Raw genomic sequence first — 22,814 nt, forward strand, 5'->3', positions numbered from 1 at the left:
TATATATATATATATATATATATATATATATATATATATATATATATATATATAGTCTGTGTGGTAATCAGTCTTTGAGTAGCATCAGCTTTGAGTCTAATCAGTCAAGATCAGGAACCAGTTGTGTGCGTGTGGTGCATGACTGGATACTGTAGTTCTTTTGCTGGCTTGTAGACTTGTAGTTCTGCAGCGATCTGTGAGTTTACCAGCGATCTGAACAGGCTGGATCACTGGTGATTTTGACAATACACACACATATACATATATATATATATATATATATATATATATATATATATATATATATATATATATATATATATATATATATATATATTTAGTTCTCTTCACCTGACAAACTCATTGTCCCAAAAGTAAAAATCGGAGTTGTGGAATATTAAATAGATATTGTGTAATTCATTCATTCATTTTCGGCGTAGTCCCTTTATTAATCTGGGGTCACCACAGCGGAATAAACCACCAACTTATCCAGCAAATGTTTTACGCAGCGCATGCCCTTCCAGCGGCAACCCATCACTGGGAAACATCCACACACACTCATTCACACTCATACACTACGGACAATTTAGCTTACCCAATTCACCTTTACCGCATGTCTTTGGACTGTGGGGGAAACCGCAGCACCCGGAGGAAACCCACACGAACACGGGGAGAACATGCAAACTCCACACAAAAATGTCAACTGACCCAGCTGGGGCTCAAACCAGCGACCTTCTTGCTGTGAGGTGATTGTGCGACTCACTGCGCCACCGTGCTGCCTGATAATGTGTAATATTAAAAATAAATCAACCATACAATAATCATAATTGTATGTTTTAATATTTTTATTTTCAGCGTCTGTACACCCAGCATTAAAATCTGTGTAAATAAAACACTAATACACAGAGAAAGCATCCCAAACACAGATACAGCAGTCTAAAAATCCTATTGTTAATCTGAAATGACTATTTACAAACATTTTTCTGCATATTATTCAGACGACTTTCCAGAAGAACAAGTAAAAACAGCTTCACAATGAGACGAGATGTAAAATCCCAGATCCAGGTTTATTTCTCCTTCTACAGATCAAACAAAAACACACGCAATGATCAGACATAATGTTCAAAATAAAATCTATCAATGAAATTGAAAGTGCTGTTTAGAGCTTAGAGAAAAAATACTGACCTTATTATTTAATTCAGAGTCACCGGAGTCTGCATGAAAATATACATTTATTAATAACTGCATTAAAATTTACATGTTTGTATGTTTAACAGTCATAATATAATCTCATAATCACACACAGCGACTAGTTTACTGTCATGCTTCAAACTCACCAGAAGAGCTGAATGTCCAGGAGAGAAACTTAATCATGCCATAAAGAATAAGAGCAACAGCAACCATCGCCATCGAGTCCTCAATAGAAGGAGCTGCGACACCTGAAACCAACAACAACAAAATCATAATAAATAAACGTACAAAAAAATAATAAAAGTACAAAAATATCAAATAATATCATAGACATGATTTTAAAAAAGTCAAGCATTTGAACATACATTATTATTAGTGCTGGGCGAAAATGAATCGCGATTAACCACATTACAAAATAAAGGTCTTTTTGACTGTAGTTAATTAAAGCGTGTGCTGTGTATATTTATTTTGTAAAAAGATTAATGACAAAATTCAAGAACTAAATATTTTTATGTTGTGTTAACTCAATTTAATAAGTTAATCAGGTTTCATCTAAATGTTTTCAAGTTATACAAAGTTTAACTTGATATTTTCTGTCAGTTTGATTGATGTGAGTTAAGATGACTAGAAAAGTTATCAAAAAAATTTAAAGAAGCAAGACTTTTCATATTGAAATGAAAGCATATGTTTGAGAAAATGTTCATTTATATGTAGACATGAAATATATATGTATATGATACAAATAATTAAAAACTGAATTTAAAAGCTGAATTTAATTTACAATTGAAATTTCACAGGAGGGTTATTAATTTAAACTGTATAAAGTTATATCTCACCAATGACAGTGAGCACAGCAGAGGCTCGTCGTGTTCCTCCGTCATGTTTGGCCACACAGCAGATCTCTCCGCCCCGAGCGAGTCTCAGTTTAGTGGAGTCCAGCTCCAGACGGCTGCTCTGACTGAAGGTGCCATCAGACGCCCGTCTGTGACCCGTTATACTGCCCTGACCCAGAGAGCGGGTTGTCCCATCAGCCCTGATGAACTCCCAGTCCAGATCTAGAGTGTGAGGAGCAAAACCAGATGCCTCACACTGAACCGACAGCACCTGTCCAGGGACCAGCAGAGGAAGAGGAGACGGGAGGATGGAGAGAGATGGAGGCTCTGAAGAAAGAGGAGAGACAGGGGTTATTACTGTAGATATGACAGTAGATTAATATAATAAATACAGATTAACCCAACAGAGCAAAAGTTGAACATGGAGAGAGAGGAGACTGAGATTACTATTGATTGAGATGATTATTGTGACTGTAGATGAATATAACAAATACAGAGGAGAAGGGTGGATGGAGAGAGATTGAGGCTCTAGAGAAAGATAGAAGTTATTACTGTAGATATGACTGTAGATTAATATAATAAATACAGATAAACCCAGCAGAGGAAAAGTAGAACATGGAGAGAGATGGAGGTTCTAGAGAAAAAAGAGACAGAGGTCTCAATTGTAGATATGACTGGAGTTAAGACATAACAAGAATTTTTATGTTTAAATCTGGAAGTTCCTAGTTAAAGAGCTTAATAATCTGGTTCAGATGTGTCTAATTGGTGTAGGAACTAAACTCTGCTGAAGACCAGCCCTTCAAGACCAAGTTTGGGCACCCCTAGTCTAGAGCAGTGTTTCCCAACCCTATTTCCGGAGGCACACCAACAGTAAATATTTTGGATATCTCCCTTATCTGACCCATTAACTTCAGGTTTTGAAGTCTCTTCTAATGTGTTGATGAGTTGATTCAGGTGTGTTTGATTAGGGAGAGGTTGAAAATGTGTACTGTTGATGTGCCTTCAGGAACAGGGTTGGGAAACACTGGTTTAAAAGACATTTAACAGATGTCCAAACATAGACATAGATCTTGGCTAAAACACAGCTAAATTTGACAGAAAATATAACAGATGTTTAACAATAGTCTGAAACTAGACTATTCATTAACCCTTGTGTATTGTTCAAATTTACTACCCTTTCGTTATGTTGGTGGCTGTTTTTGCCCCATTGACTTCCATTATAATTACATTATTTGTTATTACACTATTATAAGTCATGACAGTATATAATTATGCATTCTTGATTGTTGGTGGTTTTCCCTGATGGGAACTTGTCATTTTTTCTATGAATAATATGTGTAAATAATATTTGGCTTGAGCATAGTTTAATATCCGAAATGCATTATGATAGCTAAACTATGTGATTCCACCACCAAATGTGTAATAACTGAAGCACTCGATCCTCTCACCAACGATCTCCAGGTCCACAGCCACCTGTGCCAGCAGATGAGGAAGGTAAACTGTGCAGATGTAAGTTCCCGAGTGTCTGACTTGAGATTCCTCCAGGATCAGAGAAGCGTTGCCTGTTTGATAGAGGCCTGTGATGTCCATTTCAGCTCCGCTCTCTGACGTCTCTGCAAAGCGATCGTTCTTGCCGTCGTAAGCGAGCACCAGCCGTCCTTCACCCCTGAACTGATAACGCCACTCGATGGAGAATCCAGAGCCGTGAAGAGGAGAAGACGGATCAATCCAGAAGCCACAGTCCAGAAGAACCGGCTCTCCTAGTCTACAGCGAACCACTGGAGTTTTGCTGGACACACTGAGGATCACTTTGAGGAAGAGAGAGAAAAAACAGTGAGCATGGTGTTACTATGTACTGTTTTAGTAATACAGTATATTATTGACATGTAACATTATGCAAATACATTTATTACTCTGTATCTGTTTTATACAGATATATAACATCCACTACTAGTCAGAAGTTTGGGTCAATAAGATATTTTAATATTTTTAATGAAGCCAAATCTGCTCACAACAATGACAAATTATTCATATATTATTAAAAATGACTTATAATTTTCAATATTGATAACATTATTTCCTACTTCTTACATTACATTTTTTAGGATTTGTAGATGAAAATAAAATCCGAATGAAAAGAATTTATAATACATTGATATGTTTACATTATAAATGTCTTAACATTCCCTTTGGAAAGATTTACTGGGGTACTTTAAATGGTGTTGTATAACACTCTTCAAAAAATAATAATATATATGTCTTGATCATCAAAGCTTTGATCCCACTTATTGATCCAAAACTTTTGACCATTGGTGTTCATAATTATTATTTTTTTCCACTATATAAGAAATTGAACTGTTTACCTTTTGGGTCTTTAGAAGATGAAGAGGCTCTCATAATATTGGACAGTGTCAGCTGCTCATCAAGGCCTTGAGCCGCCACTGAGAACCAATCAGCTTGCAGGTAGACTGGACTCTGGGCAGAGTCAGTGAGAGCAGAAGCCCATCTGACCATGGAGGCGTGAGGCATGAAGGGGTTTATTTCACATTTGGGTTTATTTACTGAGCCTTTAGGAGGATTCAGAGCAGCACTGCAGAATGTGCCTGCTGGATCTGATGGAGGACAGAGCAAAGTTTAGTTATTATCTAATATAGTATTTGTTGGTTTACATTTTAGTACATTGTCATTACACTTTGTCATTTGTGACTGTAGAAAACGCCACAAACACATTAAAAAAATTGCGAGATAGCAGAAACTATATAGTACAAGCCGTACAATCATTAGAGTAAACCTAAAAGTATTTATTTGATTTAAGAACACATTAGCCAAATCTTCATTTACTTAAGGATTTACTTGGTCTGAACAAGTCAACACACACGACTTTAAATTGGCATGATCACTGACCAGTCACATAGTAAACTCTGGATGAGCTGATGTCTGCAGGAGGATGGAGTTCAGTCTTTATTTCTTCACTGTAGGCTTCAGTACTGATGAACATGAGAGATTTCTCTTGACTCATCGGTGTTGATAAACCTCCTCCATGACCAGGCTTCTCCTGTACAAACCAGCACTCCAGAACCGGACATGGAGAACCATAAACTGCAAGAGAAACAAATACGGTCCGTGATCATACAAATGACTGAATGTATTAACTTACATAGTTGTGGAGCGCGAACGTGCAAAACCTACCACCAAAACACAATGTAAATGCGATGACTGATATCTTGTATATGGTCGAAGGTCCAGACATCGTTGCTCTGCAGGTTAAACGTATATCTATGTGTGACTGCGCTGTTTGGCGTGCTTAAGATCTATTGGGGGTTTCCAAAACAGTGGAGCTTTCACAACGGTTTCACTTTCACAACCAGTCTATAAAACATACGTAGTGTTTGCGGCGCATGCGCATTAACTGCTGCGTGTTTAGCGTTAATAATCTAGATTCATTATGAGTAAAAAAACTCTCGTGTGAGATGTTTTACACTTAACATCGTTTAAACACATAGGGTAGCGACAAACAACTCGCAATATATGCTATCTACATGTATTTATTTCTAATGGCTGTTTCCACAGGGTGGCGCTCAACAATAGTTCAAATGCGTCTATGAATATGATTTGTTTTTACCGTAGGATCACGTTGTTTCACGGAAAAGAGTGCAGTTCAGGACACAGCGAGCTAACCTTGTTAAAAACAAAATGGCAGATTTTTTTCAAAAGGGTTATAAAGAGTAAAGTAAACAGATATCATTTAGCCCATTTTCAAGTCAACTTTATCTTCAGTCAACTTTATACCTTTATCATATTTGCAGATAAATGTTTGTTTACCAAGAATGCGAATAAGAAAACGTGTATAATTGTGTGCAGTAAATTTGCAGTTCTTCTACTTCTTCAATCTTACTATCTTCGACATCACACAATATTAGCATTATCTGTTAATATTTACTACTATTAATAATGCTTTGTTTTATATTATTTAAAGAAACAACAGATAACAGAATCAGTCAGGCAATATATCTTGCCTAATCTCATATGATTTTTTCTCATTATTTTATGCACAATATTTTGTAGATTGTCTCTCTTATCTGTTCTAAGAAAATTGTGAATTTTTGTTATAGCTACTTTTAATATTTATTTTAATAGGTAGTTATTTCATACGCCTGCAATTTAACTTAAAACAGTCAGTGTTATTTCATAGTTAGTTTACAGTTTACTTCACTGTATGGGTTCATCAGTTTTATCATGACATTCAGTTGTTCCCTTACAAAAATAGCCTACAGGAATCCTGCAGGATTTTCATTTTTTCTGCAGGAACCTGCTGGTATCCTGTAGGAATTATGAAATCCTGCAGGACAAAATGACAATATGTGCAGGCAATTCCTACAGGTTTTAGAATCCTGCAGTACTTTTTACAGGAATCCTGAAGGATTTAAATTTTTCCCCTGCAGGATAGCTGCTGTCCTGCAGGAATTACAAAATCCTGTAGGACACATTGAGGATATGTGCAGGAATTTCTTACAGGTTTTACAATGAATCCAAGCAAGTGACAAATCCTGCAGGATTTTATAATTCCTGCAGGACTTGCAGGAGTTATTTGTTGTAATTGGAATGAAAGAAAGAAATTCTGTCACTTGCTGTTGGTAGCAATTTAATATGAGTTCTAACAGATAAACAATACAACAAACAAACAAAAAATGAATAAATACATCAATAAAAGTATACGAATTGATTATAGGCAATTATAAAAATCAACCATTACTCTAAACCATTCAAATTATGCATATATGCAAACAAACAAGCTCTACACTTTACGTTTTATTTCCATACATTTTTATTTCATTTATTAAAATGTCAATCCAGCTATTTGAATTCAACTAACATCTGTTTGGTTGGATGCAAAAAATAAAAATAAAAAACTGCAAGACTGGTCCTTGAGCTAGACATATGTTGAACGTATGTCTGTGCATTTTATGAGATCAACAGAGTCTATCCCTCTTTCTTTTAAAATGTTTGTTGCTGTTTTCCCTGATTCTCTGTCTTTTTGACCTGAGCAACCTATTTTATTCTGTGTCCATTGCCTTTTTGTGGCAGCTGGAACTGGTGCCTCTTCGTTTAAGTACACTTTTTATTCCATTTGTATCCTTTAAAAAGAAGCAGGTTAGGGTTATTGTTAGTTGGATTGGTAAACATAATGTGTTTTCTGCAGTGTTAGAGTAAATTTAATTAGTAAATTATTATAAACATTTTAAATAAAATAAGATATAAATGCAAAATTGAAATTAGAGAATACATTGCTGCCAATAATGTATAGGTCTATATTATAAACGTATAATAATTACAATATTTTAAGTTAATAATGACTACTGCTAATATGTGTGTGTATTATTTGGCAAATGGACTTGGTTAAGCAAATTAAAACAAACATTCTTTATAAAAATACTTTTTTCTTTAAGAAAATAAATTCTTTGTTTGTGGAATACGTGTTTTAATTAATCTGCTTTACAGGTTCATACAGATAATCTTTCACACTTAAAAAGACGCTCGTTTTCGCCACCTACTGGCGTAACAATGTAGTTTACATTATAAACTCCGGTAAAATGATTCATTCAGAGAAAAGATTCGATTCATTGAGATGACTCGCTTCACGTCGCCGATTCGAATGCACGTCAGTCAACTGTCACCAACCGTCTTCAAGTACAAGGTAAAGTACTTTTCTTAAGTTATTTTATCGTTAAAGTGCTATAATTACTGATCTATTTTAACGTCAAATCAGTACATTGCTTTGCAACACCAAAACAAATGCTTTTTTTCTTTTTAAAGCCGAGATCACGTTAACAATACTAGTACCAGGCCTACTACCGCCGGCGCCTGTATCAAAACTTAATTTAAAAAATGGCTATATTAATTATATTTTTATCATTTACTGCTTATAATTGATGCTAATGTCGTTTTTTATTACCTCAGAAATCATTTTGATCGCCGGTCGGACAGCAAACTACCTGTTGGCAGGTTGACATAAGGTAAAACTGTTGTCATGGATACAGTCAGCTGAAGCCATCAGATAAATGAATGATATATATTTGTGTGTATATATGTTTGTGTGTGTGGGGGTTCGTCTGTTTGTCTGTCTATATATCTATCTTTCTGTCTTAGAAAATGGGCAAAACATGGGTCCTCGTGGAATGAAGGGAGGAGCCACCGATCTGACATTGTTCCTAAAAAGAACCTACTGAAAAATAACTTTGACCCTGGAGATGTTGTGGATGTTGCCGATGAGGATGAAAGTTCACCAGCCACAGTTTTAGACCGTTTCTAAGGTGTTTGTAAAGGTTTTTATGTGTTGTAAAGAAATCTGTGTTTTTGAAACTAATGAAGACAGCAGAAGTCAATGATTTATTGTAATTATTAAGCCTGACATGTTTACTGTTACAAAATATTTTAAATCTTTCCTAAAATAAAATATATTGTGTTTAAGTTGTTTTTTTTTACTCTGATATTTAAAAATAACTTATTTTAGAGCAGTAATCACAATATCGTGATATTTTTATCCAAAGTTATCATACCACAAGAAACTTATACCGGCCCATGGCTAATCATGATTGAAGATATGTATTTTCAACTTTAAGTATTTTTTAAGTATTTATTTCTCTTTAGACAACAAAGAAACTCTCAGGAGGAGGATGTTCAGGAGAGGGGAATTTACAGACACAGCACAGAAGAAATTTCCAGATGTACCAATAAAAGTTATCAGGGCAGCACTCGGAAAAATTTAATTATGAGCACAAGTTACAAGTAAGGTAATAATTTGTACACACACACACACACACACACGCGCACACACACACACACACACACACACACATACACACATTTTTATTATCACATTTGTGAATTGGAGAGTACAACAAATTTTTTTTACAATTCTATCTGCTGAAATATTAAAAGAAAAACTCCAGGATGGTGTTATCAAGACTTACAGAAAAAGGAAAATAAAATAGTGAGACTGATAATGGCAGCCTGAAGAGGGAATGATGTCAGATCTACGATCCTGTCCCCATAGACACTTCATTAAATACTCCTCGCATAAACAATCATTTGTTTTTTATAATTTGTCGCAAAGATTATATTATACATAAATACATATAAATGTACATACATTTATAAAAATCTAAATATTAAAAACTTTAAGGTATTTAGGATGCTGATGACTGTTAAACACATTTTAACAGTCTTGTGAAAAGGGTCCATTGGTTGTTTATGGGGATTCATAGCTGTAATGCTTTTCATACTGTACAGACTGCATTCTGCCATACACCAACTATACCACTTACTTTCTTTACTTTTTTTAGGGAAATGGAGTAAATGCAGCCTGCTGTGAATTGGATTCTGCTTTGGTCTACTTTTTTCTTTTATTCTCTTTTTTTTTCTTTTTTCTTTTTTTTGCAATTTTAATAAAAAATTGTGAAAATACATAGTTTCATTGTGAAATTTTTCTAAATTCATATCTGTCCTGCACGATAATCCTGCTGGAACTGTATATTTTAATAGACCTGTAGGATTGTAATTCCTGCAGGAATAATCCCTGCATAAATTTCCTGCAGGTGTTCCTACAGGAAAATGAGCTGAAAATCCTGTAGGAAATCTGCATAATATTCCTGCAGGATTCCTGTGGGGTTTTTTTGTAAGGGTTGTATGTTACTGAAAATATAGATCATTTGTTGTTTGAATAAACAAATTATATATATATATTTATATTTGTTTTGCTGAGAAGGTCACTACTTCGAGCCTCGTATGGGTCAGTTGACGTTTCTGTGTGGAGTTTGCATGTTCTCCCTGGGTTCGCGTGGGTTTCCTCTGGGTGCTCGGGTTTCGCCCACAGTCCAACGACATGCGGTACAGGTGAATTGGGTAGGCTAAATTGTCCTGAAACTCTGAATGTGAGAATTTATGGGTGTTTCCCAGTACTGGGTTGCTGCTGGAACGGCATCCGTGGTGTAAAACATATGCTGGATAAGTTGGCAGTTCCTTCTGCTGTGGCGATCCTTGATGAATAAAGGGACTAAGCCAAAGAAAAATGAATGAATGAATGAATGAATGAATGCTCTTGACATAGAGGTGAAAACCAACAAGCAACAATGTGTTCATTTTAGGTATTAAAAAACTGTAAACCTAACTAATCATAGTCGCCATGAACTGATTATCAAAGAAAAAATCAGAGAGGAAATAAAATGGAAAAACAAATAACCACTTACATGTAAAAGCTTCTGATGATGCATTATATTAACTATTATTATAGATTATTATTGTTGTTTTTTGTCATTAGTTCTCCATTGTGAATTAATTGAAGGCTGGTCCAATAAAAAGAAGAGTTAGTTTCTGAGGACAAGATATTATATTATATCCTTATATTAACTCATTGTTTTCACCTGTATTTTTCTCTGGTGTCTATTTTTCTAAAAACATGTACAGTTCACATAAAAAAGCCACACATACATTGTATATTGTGCACATATGCACACAAACACAATGGTTTTAATATAAAGCTGGATAGTTGGTTGACATTTTTGAGTATAGTTTAACCAAGACTATTAATACACATTTAAAAAAACAAGGAAAAGATTGTTTAAACTCAGCAATACAGGATGGCAGAAAAGACTGAAGACACTGATCTATATAATGTCTTTAGTGATCTGCATTCTTTCTCTTTCAAGAATCATCCTGGGTTTAGATTATTGCCCATGTGATTTCTGATGTAGCATCAGCTCTGGATTTCTATTGGCCTGTATTTACCTGTCTGCTGCATTGAAGGCGGAGTTTCTCTATCTGCTCTGGAAAGAGGAAGTTCGCTTTTCATGATTTTTTTTTTCTCGCTCTTCATGATTTGAGAAGGAAAGAAGATGGTGGACTGAATTTCACAAAAACAAAAAATGCAGTTCATACTGCTGCTGGTCGCCTGTCTACATTCTGCTGGCGGTGGTGAGTTTCTTTTAAATGAAGATGTTTAAAGTCTTTATAACCTGTATAAAAAAACAAGCCAAAAACATGAAGACAGGTACCATTTCATGCACGGTGTCCAGTACAAACATATATTTTAAATGTTTTGAACCAATTACATTTATAACCCAACCTCCATGTGCTGGATTTTACAACTGTTCATTTGTATAATTCAGTTGTTGTCTACAGTTTTATGTATTTCACGTTGTTGTTTTGAAATATTGACTCATGAATTCAAAATGGCGGAGGGAGAAAAGAATGCAAAAAGGGACCTCAGGAACAAGTGCAAAGTTAGAAATACTTTATCCAGATTACACACACACACACACACACACACACACACACACACACACACACACACACACACACACACACACACACACACACACCACTTATTAAATACAGTATATGACATAACATGCATCTGTACACTTTAGCAGACATCATGCACCCCCAAGAGTAGCCTATATTGTGCCTATACATAGATTCTGCTTACTTTTGAATTTTTTTGTTTAAATTATGATATCATTTACAATTTGATGTTTCTATGATTTATGCGTGTAGTTCAAACTGGCACCCATGTTTTTTGGTAGACCATCTGCTGGTCTGTTGGTTATTTGTATGAATGTTTGTATGTTTTCCTAATCACTGGACGCTCTTGGTTCATCACCCTTAATCTGTCCTAAAATCATATCTGTTTTCTCTGGCTTATAAATATAAGTGAGCCGCCATATGAGAACAACCGGTCAAGCTAGCTGTAGCCACCTCCTGTATTTTAATGCACTTCTGTTTGAGGAATTACATACAGAAGCAAGGGGCAGCCAAAAACCTACAAAGACATATTTCAGTGGTCAAATGTGTCTGGTAACAAGAAAACGACATCAATTAAAATCAAAAATAAATATGAAAATATATAACATTGAAATATATTTTACTGCAGAGTTTTGGAGTTTTGCAAAAGTCTGCCAAAATAATTTAGAACACTGATCAAATGCATGCTTTTTTCACTGATATTAATAATTTCTGGACATGACATTTCTGCCAATTTACAAGGCAAAAAAATCTGTCAAACACATCTGTTTTTTTCTACTGCTATTGCTGAAAATTCTGCCACAGTTGATATGAAATATTCTATTAATTCTAATTCAGGATGATCTTGACTCAATTTCCATTGGCATTTACAGCTGAATTTGGCAGAAAAAGAAAGGCAAAGTCTGCAAGAATACATTACTGATCATTTCATGCTTTTTCTACATGCACTATTAAAATTTCCTCAGAGTTGACATGACATTTTCAATGAATTCTAATTCAGGATGACGTTGACTCTTTCCATGCCAAGTTTCATTAGCATTTACAGCTCAATTTTGCAGAAAAATAAAGATAAAGTTTGCAGAAGTACATTACATCACTGATCATTTCTTGCTTTTTCTACTGTTGTCATTAAACTTCCTTCAGAGTTGACATGATATATTGACACTGACTCTTTCCATGCCTGCGTTCATTAGCCTAGCTGAATTTGGCAGAAAAATGAAGGCAAGGTCTTCAGAAGTACATTACATTACTGATCATTTCATGCTTTTTCTACTACTATAATTAAAATTATTTCAGGTTTGACAAAATATTCAATAAATTCTAATTTAGGATAACACTGACTTTTCCATGCCAACTTTCATTAGCCTATATAGCTGAATTTGGCAGAAAAATGAAGCCAAAGTTTGCAAGAATACATTACATCACTGATCATCTTCTGCTTTTTCTACCTGTACTATGAAAATTCTGTTAGAGTTGACAAACAATATCCAATCAATTCTAATTCAGTATGCCCCTGACTTCCTCCATGCCAACAATCTTTGTGATTTACAACTGAATTTGGCAAAAAAATAAATAAAGGTAAAGAATAGGAAACAGCATTAAATCATTGACCATGTTATGCTATTTCTACTGCTGTAATTATAATTCCTTTTGAGTTGACATTAAATATTTAATGAACTCTAATTCAGGATGACCTTGAAACCTTGGCATTTACAGCTGAATTTGGAAGAAAAATAAAGATAAAGTATGCAAAAGTACTTTATATTACTGATCATCTCTTGCTTTTCTAGCTGTACTATTAACATTCTTTTAGAGTTGACTTACAATTTTCAATAAATTGTAATTCAGGAGGACTTTTTGCAAGGCATTTTCATTGGGATTTAAAGCACGATGAAGCAGAAAAATAAAGCTGAAGAAAAATGAAGATAAAGAACGTCACTGATCCTTTCTTGCTTTTTCTACTGCTATACCAGTGTCCTTCTTGCCATAAGGCAACATCGCTGCACCACTGTGCCACCCCACCTTCAGAGTTGACATTAAATATTAAATACATTTTAATTTAGGATGACTCTGACTCAGATGACGCAGGTAGTGCTGTCGCCTCACAGCAAGAAGGTTGCTGGTTCGAGCCTCAGCTGGGTGAATTGACGTTTCTGTGTGGAGTTTGCATGTTCTCCCTGCGTCCGCGTGGTTTTCCTTCGGGTGCTCCGGGTTCCCCCACAGTTCAAAGACATGCGGTACAGGTGAATTGGATAGGCTAAATTGTCTGTAGTGTATGAGTGTGTGTGGATGTTTCCCAGAGATGGGTTGCAGCTGGAAGGGCACCTGCTGCGTAAAAACGTGCTGGATAATTTGGCGGTTCATTCCGCTGTGGCGACCCCGAATTAATAAAGGGACTAAGCCGAAAAGAAAATGAATGGATGAATGACTCTGACTCCTTCTGTGCCAACTTTCATTGTTCTATACAGCTGAATTTGGCAGAAAAATAAACAAAAATCTGCAAGCATACATTACTGAACTTTTCCTGCTTTTTCTACTTGCCATTCTTTGAAATTCTATCATTTGACAAGAATTGTTCAACAATTTCTTCTTCAGGATGACCTTGACTGCCAAAATGCATCACTGATTATTAATTTTTTTTTCTAATGGCTCTTTATGCTTTGAATGTTTTTGATAAATACTCTATTAAAAATAAGTTTATATGATTATGTTGAGTTAAAAATATATTATAAATATAGTATATTCTTTGCCAAAAATTTCAAATTACTGAACCTACAGCCTGATAAAAATGCTCATTTTTTAAAGAAATTTCAAACAGCTTTTAGAGATTTATATATATATATATTCTACAATAATTTAATTTATTCAATTTTATTTTATCCAATATGACTTGTTTTCTTTTTCTTAGCCTGCTTAATTCACATTGAAAGATATTTCCTTTCTGTGGCGACCCCTGATTAAGTCAGGGAACAAGCCAAAGTAAAATGAATTTTAAAATAAATTACTTTTTTTTTTTTTTAAATATTATTGAGAATCTTCCATATTTTTTTCTATATTGTTAACAAAATAAAAACCACTTACAATAACATTTACTTTCATATACCCTAGTTACAAATAAGACATATGGCTATACATTTAATTGTGCAAAAGCTTTTTTTATTTTTAAAAAGTTACTTTTAACATTATACTCAAACCACTTTGGAAATGGTGCATATAGGCCTACAAAGCAATATAGGCTATAGTCTACAGTGCACTGTTTAAATTAAAACATTCCGAAGACAAATTTCTACAAGCTTCAGAAAACAGATTTTCACTTGTAAATCATGGTAAATGATTTTGGACTAATGACTGAACTTGCATTTTAAGTTGGTTAACATTGGTTTTGGATAACTTTTTTTTTCAGCATAATATTCTTTTGCCAAATTCAGTTGTAAATCACAAAGATTGTTGGCATAGAGGGAGTCAGGGGCATACTGAATTAGAATTGATTGGATGTTGTTTGTCAACTCTAACTGAATTTTAATAGTACAGGCAGAAAAAGCATGTATGTATTCTTGCAGACTTTGCCTTTCTTTTTCTGCCAAATTCAGCTGTAAATGCCAATGGAAATTGAGTCAAGATCATCCTGAATTAGAATTAATAGAATATTTCATATAAGCTGTGGCAGAATTTTCAGCAATAGCAGTAGAAAAAAACAGATGTGTTTGACAGATTTTTTTGCCTTGTAAATTGGCAGAAATGTCATGTCCACTCTTAAGAAATTATTAAAATCAGTGAAAAAAGCATGCATTTGATCAGTGTTCTAAATTATTTTGGCAGACTTTTGCAAAACTCCAAAACTCTGCAGTAAAATATATTTCAATGTTATATATTTTCATATTTATTTTTGATTTTAATTGATGTCGTTTTCTTGTTACCAGACACATTTGACCACTGAAATATGTATTTGTAGGTTTTTGGCTGCCCCTTGCTTCTGTACGTAATTCCTCAAACAGAAGTGCATTAAAATATAGGAGGCAGCTAGCTTGACCGGTTGTTCTCATATGGTGGCTCACTTAACTGCGGTTTATAAATAAGTTTCTTAAATAAGTATAATTTCTGCTTAGTCTTTTCAGTGTTTATACTCTGATTCAATGATGGAGGTGTAGAACTGTTTTAGCAGCTGCTTTGAGACAGTCACCTGCACATCAATAACTGTCTTAGCTCAGCTACCAAATCTGACCTCCGAAGACTACGTCGAATAGTTCGGACTGCTGAGCGAATCATTGGTACAACCCTTCCTACTCCCCAAGAACTGTACTTATCCAGAGCGAACAGAAGGGCTCCCAAAATCACTCTGGACCCCTCACACCCAGCACACTGCCTCTTTGAACTTTTATCTTCTGGTCGACGCTACAGAGCACTGCGCACCAGAACAGCCCGACACAGAAACAGTTTCTTCCCTCAGGCAATCCATCTCATGAACACTTGATGATAATAATTGTGGAACCAACATCACTACTTGCTATACACTATTATACATACATATATATATATACACTTATTTAACAACACTCTTTACATGCCATTTGCACATAACAGCTGCACATATAACATTGTATATAGTAATATACCTGTACATACTCTTGTCAATTTGAATATTTGCGTTCACTAAAATATATTTATTTAAAATATATTTATTATCTGTTTTTTGTCCTGTCTCTGTAATCCTGTTGCACTCTAGAAGCTCTGTCACAAAAACAAATTCCTCGTATGTGTGAACATACCTGGCAATAAAGCTCATTCTGATTCTTAAGTTATTAACATTTTACTAGCTCTTTTATTGGGAACCAAACATGGTTTAACTGTTTATTTTGCACTTTGGTCAGTTGTGGCTATTTTATATGAAAAGTGGAGGGCAGGCATTTGTGCGCATAATTGTGTTAAAGTGTATGTGTGTGTTATTTGTTTTATATATATATATATATATATATATATATATATATATATATATATATATATATATATATATATAGTCTGTATTTTGTTCATCATGATAATTTAAAAAAATTGTATATTGTTTTAGCAACTCACAGCTGGAAAGCCTATTACGCTGCAACAACTGGATTGAGTCAGTTTCCAGAGTTTGTGGCACTGAATCTCATTGATGATCAGTTGATGGGATACTTCGACAGCAAGACCAACCACTTTCAGAGCCAATTTCAGTGGATGGAAGATAATCTTGGGAAAGAATATGAAGAGCGTCAGACTAACATTCTACTGGGCCATACTGCAACATTCAAGAACAACATTCACATTGCAATGGAGCGCTTCAACCAAACACAAGGTATAACTGCTTTAGTTTTCTTAATTCTTGTCTTTTTTTCTCATTTTTCTAATTGTTGTAAAATTTAAAACAGTAGCAGTCATTTTAAAATTATAATTGTGTTGTAAATGCTTAATTAGTTAACCAGGATTTGTCTTTTTTTCTGGCCAAGACAAGTAGCTATTGCTATTTATTTAATTCTATCAAATAGATTTCAACAGACCATTTAGACAGTTGAACTAGTTATGAACAAATCAGATACATGTCCAGTATTAAAAGTTAGACAAACCACAATTAGCAAAATGTCCCCTATGTATAATAATTAAAGACAAAACACGAGGACATGATCTGAAAGGAAAATGTTGAGAGAGATTTTTTTTCAAGGACGTGTTTGAATGGAAGAAGCGGATCTAAAATTGATGTTCCTCTTTCATTCTCGCTTTCAGGGTTTATTTGATTGTAAACTGTCTTAGTAGAAGCGGTGATTTAAATTTTATGTGTAACTTTGTCAGTCAGTGTTAATTTAATTGTTTAGCTGTGCCTTTACAGATTGAGCATTGTGCTGTGTCTGACAGATCCCACTATTATGTCTTTCTTTTCATTTTCATTCCTTTAAAACCTGTTTAACACATTTTAATCTCTTTTTATTATTTTTAATTCTTTGTTGTTTTTATTTTCTTCTTTCATTTCTTCTTGTTTATGTAAAGCACTTTAAATTAGTATTGTATATGAAATGTGCTATATAAGTAAAGCTTGATTTCTCAATGAACTATGCAGTTGAGCAGCAGATCCCACTTCTCAGATAATAACCTATTAAACTTTAATTAATAAAATATCAATTTATATAACTTTAGAAGAAATATTGATCAAATAAAATGTTTAATTAATTGTAATAAATCAAAATTATGTATATTGATTAAATAGTCATTTTATTTAAGAAAGTAATTATTAATTAATGATAAAATCTAGAAGCCATTACTATTGTTAATCAGTCTTGCTTTCTTAAAAAAAAAAGATAAAAACTCAGTTCTCTCTGGAGCTCCACAACTAGTAGCTATTAACACTTTTTTCAGCTTTTACCCAAGACTGTCAGAGCAGAATAAGCATTTATGATGATCAACCTTGCTAGTCAGACTGACTTGTCACACCGGCCTGCAACTTTCAAATATTTTCAGGGCTAAAAAGATTTTTATATAAATTAAATCTGTCTCTGTTCCTCAGGTGTGCACACATTCCAGGAAATGTACGGCTGTGAGTGGGATGATCAGACTGGAGCAATAAATGCATTTAGACAGTACGGATATGATGGAGAGGACTTCCTGACTCTGGATTTTAAGCAGATGAGATGGACTACTCCAGTGTGGCAAGCAGTAATCACCCTACAGAAGTGGAGCAATGACAAAGGCTTTATTGAAAGTGACATGAATTACTTCAGGTCTGAGTGCATTGAGTGGCTGCAGAAGTATCTGGAGTATGGAAAGAGCAGTCTGAATAAAACGGGTAAATCAGATCATATGCACACTTTCAATGTGCAAGTTATCATATTCTTGTAAATCATCATTAAATTTTAGTTGTCTCTGTCTCAGTCTCTCCTCAGGTGTCTCTGCTGCAGAAATCTTCTTCTTCTCCAGTTGTGTGTCATGTTACAGGCTTTTACCCCAGTGGAATAAAGATCTCCTGGCAGAAAAATGGACAAGATCATGATGAGGATGTGGAGCTTGGTGAACTTCTACCCAATGCAGACGGAACCTTCCAGAAGACCAGCACTCTCAATGTTATACCTGAAGAGTGGAAGAACAACAAGTTTAGATGTGTGGTGGAGCATCAGGGGGAAACCAGAGCAGCAGATGAGACTATCTTAACTAATGATGGTAAGAGAAAGATGAGTATGAATGTAGTCCCTCCTGTTGTACCCAGTTTTGTGAAATATAAGCTGAGAAAATATTATATACTATTTCTTCTATGCTAATGAAGGACTGCTGGGACATTCCAAGCACAGGAGGAGTCCCCCTGGTGTGGCAGAGTTTCTCATAGCTTCAGTACACATCTCTGCCATTTGTCTTAGAGCAGGGCTGTCCAAACTCAGTCCTGGAGGGCCGATGTCCTGCAGAGTTTAGTTCTAACTTGCTTCATAACACACCTGCCTGAAAGTTTCTAGTTTATCTAGTAAGAACTTGATGCTTCAGGCGTGTTTGATTAGAACTCTCCAGGACATCGTCCCTCCAGGACCGAGTTTGGACACCCCTGTCTTAGAGTAATCATGTGCTTTCAACCATACACAATTCATCTGCTCGTGATCTTCCTTCATATAACTTTACTATGTTTGATGTTATTTGACAGTTTATGACTTTAGCGTTGTAGTAATGAAATCAACAGAGACATTGATGTATCTCAATATACAATCTATTTACTATTGTTAAGTCATGGCCTGGAAGTGTACAGTATGTTAATGTATTTCTCCGTTCACTTTAATTTCCTCGACTTTGCTTTGATGTTTAGCTGGTTTCGAGGGTTTGGTTTTTCACTCATGTTTGACAATGCTTTGCTCAGGTTATAAGAAGCAAAGGTAACAGTTGATCTTGAGAATGACTTTTACTCTGCGCCTCCCAGACATCAGTGCATAGCCTCATTTGCTAACAAAGGCAGTTTTACTGTCTTTGTTGCACAGCAGTTCATATGTTACAGCTAAGTTTCTTTATACAGTATGTTAGTTTGTTTCATTCTACTGTCTATTTAAACGTATACAGTAACTTTATAAACAACTTTGCCTGCTTTAAGGCGTTGAGATTCTTTCTCTTTATCAATGATAATAACAACTTTAATGGAGTCAGATAAATAATTAATCTAAACATGCCATCCATCAACTGCTTTGTTTCCAATTATTGGTTCAGAATAACGTAAGCATCAAGCCTTACAGAAAGCATAGGGTTTGATTCTCCATAATCCAATATACTGTTTTTTTTTCAAAGAGCAGCATGTGAGTGTAGTCATTATTAGTCACACCACACAACTTGTTTTTTTTTTCTCTTTAATAAACAGCAGAATGGAAACAAATACAAAAGTAAAATAATCAGAAGCACAATATGATGTTATATTTGCACATGCTGCTGATCCAAGTCTCACACAGTGAGTACATTTACACGGACATCAATAATCAAATTTTAATAGGATTAAGACAATACTCTGATTAGGAGTCTGCCATGTAAACAGCAATTATTGATGACCCTAATCCATCTAAAGTCATAATCGAACTAAACAGAAATCAAATTAAGACGTGGATAATGCCGATCTTAGTCGCATTATTGAAGTGCAGCACAGACATGTAAACATCTTAATCAAACTATTACTGTAGTGTAGGGCTTTTTGCCGCATTTTGCGACAGGATATTCTTTACACACACGCTGTTTGACACTATTCTCTGCACCTACCGAGTCAGTGAAGGACCACATTAGAAAATGCAGAGTTTTTTTTTTCTCCCATACGGCGTGTGGTATCAAATTCCATTAAAACAACACTCTTCCAGCAGTTCCTTGCATCCAATATCTCGTTTGTCATGGGGGGCATGAATGAAATGTTCTTAAATGAAAGTGAAAGTGCCAAACTGCAGGTTAAGTCGACAAATTAAAAATGAAACACCCGAAATTACATGAAACTCTAGAAGAAATGTGGATAAAATGGAGACGCAATGACATTAATCTAATTATGTGCTATAACATTTAAAATGGGATCATGAAAGGAACATTCAAAAAGCAACTCATGTAAACACCTTAATCACATTATTTTCTTAATTAGATTAAAGCAAATAATTCGGTTACTGATGTTCATGTAAACATAGTCAGTGTTTGAGTTTCTTCACAAGTTTAGACTTTAACACTATCAGGCTCTTTTATAAACTGGGGATTTTGTGATTTATATTCTTCAGATTCTCTTCCCATTGGCTTGATTGCTGGAGTTGTTGTTGCTCTGCTCCTTTTGGTTGTCATTGGTGTAGCTGGATATATGGTGTATCACAAGAAAAAAGGTGACAATAAATTCAAGATGTGTCATTAAAAATGGAAATGTCTTAAATTCAGTTTTTAAGGTCATACAAAGTCTTAAATGTCAAAAGCAGTTATAAAAAGTTAAATGTTTGTGAAGGGCTTAAAATAAATTCAGACTGAATAAATTTGAATAATTGTGTTAATTTTGATAACATTTAGTTTTGTAATTGAATAAAAAAACTAAACAAAATGCATATCTTTCTTCTGGATCGGTGCATTTGGGTGACTTTTTGCTAAATTAAATTGCTGAATTTTCTTTTTTCTGCTTGTTTTTCAGGCTTTAAACCAGTCAGTGGTGAGTTCCTCATAATCACAAATACTGAAAATGTATAATAATGTAAACTTTTAGAGTGAATGAAGATATATGCTTTGCACTGAAACACTGTGTAGAGTGTAAGAATATAACACTGTATGCAGATATAGAGACATGACTGCTGTATTTATGAGTCTGACGGTTTAATGTAATTTTATTCTGTTTCAGGCTCTGATGATGGATCGAACAGCTCCGCTCATGAAGTTCCACAAGCATAAAGATGTAAGTGTTAAAGCTGTTTATCAGCGTAAGCATCTAAGTCATATGAAATTTATCAAATGTAAAGTGTTTCTTCTTGGATTTCAGGAGACTGGATGTGTGGGAGGGATGAAGATGAAGAAATTATGCTTGTCGCACTGTTGATCTAGCTTACAAAATGCACACACACGCACGTGTACATACACACACACACACACACACATATTTGTTTTTGTGAAATGTGGGCACATTACATAGGCTTCCATTGTTTTTATACTGTACAAACTGTATTTTCTAACCCAACCCTGCCCCTAAACCCACCCATCACAGGAAAGTAGTTTTACTTTCTGAAAAAAACTCATTCTGTGGGATTTATAAGCTTTTTGAGAAATGAGGACGTCAGCAATGTCCTCATATTTCACCTCCTTCTTGTAATACCTGTGTCATGTCTGTGTCTTTAGACAGATTTATCATGATATATCACAAAAACACGCACACACACACATACACACACACTCACATTGTGTTTTTTTATGGGATATTTTGGTTTCTTTTTCTGTTTGTATATTTTCTTGTTTTATTTCTTTAATTTTAATTATATCTTAGTTGTAATAGTTAATTTCTGTTCTAAATAATTTTACATTAAGTACCATTAAACTTTGTCGGTGGTTAGTGGTTAGTGCGCTGACATATGGTGCAGTAGCACTTCAGGGCATCCCTACCCCCTCTCTCTCTCCCACTTCACTTACCGTCTGTAATACTGTCTTATCCATTTAATAAAGGCCAAAAATTAATAAAAAAAAAATAATAATAAAAAAAAGTACTATTAAACTTTTACAAAAACATCTGAACAGTATACAGTTAAAGATATTTTCCTTTTATTGAGGTTATTCATTTAAATTAAGTGCCTGAATGTTTTGTGAATTATCAGACTTAATAAATAAACCTCATTCAAAGGAACCTCAAGTCGTGAATGTCTTTCACTCTCAGAAAGCAGAATTTATGTCATAAATCTATTAATAAACATGTTTCAAGTACAACTAAATAATAGATAACTATATTCAATTGATGTTCAGCTAAATTACACTTTGCAAAGTTGATACTCTTCAGATAGGAAAGAAATTCTGAAAAAAGTAACACAGCAGTAGAGACTGATCTCAGAACTGTAGTTATTGCTCATTGAGTGAAGTAAATCTTCTGTACACTCAAAATATGACAGCTGATGTTCAAACTACAATTCTTGAGGTTTTTTGGACAACGTAATTGTTTTATGTTTAATCCACTTAATTTGTAAAAAAATAAGTCAACTTAACTCCTTTATGTTGTCTCAACACAAATTAATTGTGTGGAATCCTGTATTTTTTACAGTGTGCAGTAAACAGTGGCAATACTTGTGTAATATTATGTATTTAAAAACACCAATCATAATTGTATGGTTTAATATTTTTATTTTCAGCTTCTGTACACCCAGCATCACATTCTGTCTCAATAAAACACAAACAAAGCATCCCAAACACCGATACAGCAGTCTAAAAATCCTAATGCCATCTGAAATGACTATTTACAAACATTTTACTGCATGTTATTCAGACGACTTTTCAGAAGAAGAAGTAAAAACTGCTACACAATGAGAC

The 22,814-nt window shown here is 34.5% G+C and overlaps 2 protein-coding genes and 1 long non-coding RNA gene across 4 annotated transcripts; 2 read left to right on the forward strand and 1 right to left on the reverse strand.

The window, feature by feature from the left end:
* Window positions 1-346: 346 nt before the first annotated feature.
* Window positions 347-5,405, reverse strand: LOC130246640 (tapasin-like). The gene is made up of 8 exons (XM_056479729.1): window positions 5,214-5,405; window positions 4,929-5,123; window positions 4,388-4,636; window positions 3,473-3,832; window positions 2,028-2,351; window positions 1,338-1,439; window positions 1,186-1,214; window positions 347-1,079 (listed from the first exon to the last, which is right to left on the reverse strand). The coding sequence occupies exons 1-8, from the start codon at window positions 5,272-5,274 to the stop codon at window positions 1,068-1,070; spliced, it is 1,332 nt and encodes a 443-aa protein (XP_056335704.1). The 5' UTR covers window positions 5,275-5,405; the 3' UTR covers window positions 347-1,067.
* Window positions 5,406-7,574: 2,169 nt separating this feature from the next.
* LOC130247066 (uncharacterized) lies at window positions 7,575-9,435 on the forward strand. 2 transcript variants are annotated; one of them, XR_008839487.1, is made up of 5 exons: window positions 7,575-7,719; window positions 7,983-8,038; window positions 8,172-8,335; window positions 8,673-8,815; window positions 9,368-9,435. It is a non-coding gene; the product is annotated as an uncharacterized LOC130247066 (long non-coding RNA). The 2 variants fall into 2 exon arrangements; XR_008839488.1 differs by having other exon boundaries at window positions 8,673-8,810; window positions 9,368-9,414.
* A 1,424-nt stretch (window positions 9,436-10,859) lies between these two features.
* On the forward strand, window positions 10,860-21,345 carry LOC130247043 (H-2 class I histocompatibility antigen, Q9 alpha chain-like). Its single transcript, XM_056480224.1, has 8 exons — window positions 10,860-10,994; window positions 16,390-16,650; window positions 17,851-18,129; window positions 18,216-18,500; window positions 20,552-20,650; window positions 20,947-20,957; window positions 21,151-21,204; window positions 21,289-21,345. Exons 1-8 carry the CDS (start codon window positions 10,946-10,948, stop codon window positions 21,343-21,345), a joined length of 1,095 nt encoding a protein of 364 aa, XP_056336199.1. The 5' UTR covers window positions 10,860-10,945.
* The last annotated feature ends 1,469 nt before the right edge of the window (window positions 21,346-22,814 follow it).

This window comes from Danio aesculapii, chromosome 19, assembly GCF_903798145.1.
Source record: "Danio aesculapii chromosome 19, fDanAes4.1, whole genome shotgun sequence".
Lineage (NCBI taxonomy): Eukaryota > Metazoa > Chordata > Actinopteri > Cypriniformes > Danionidae > Danio > Danio aesculapii.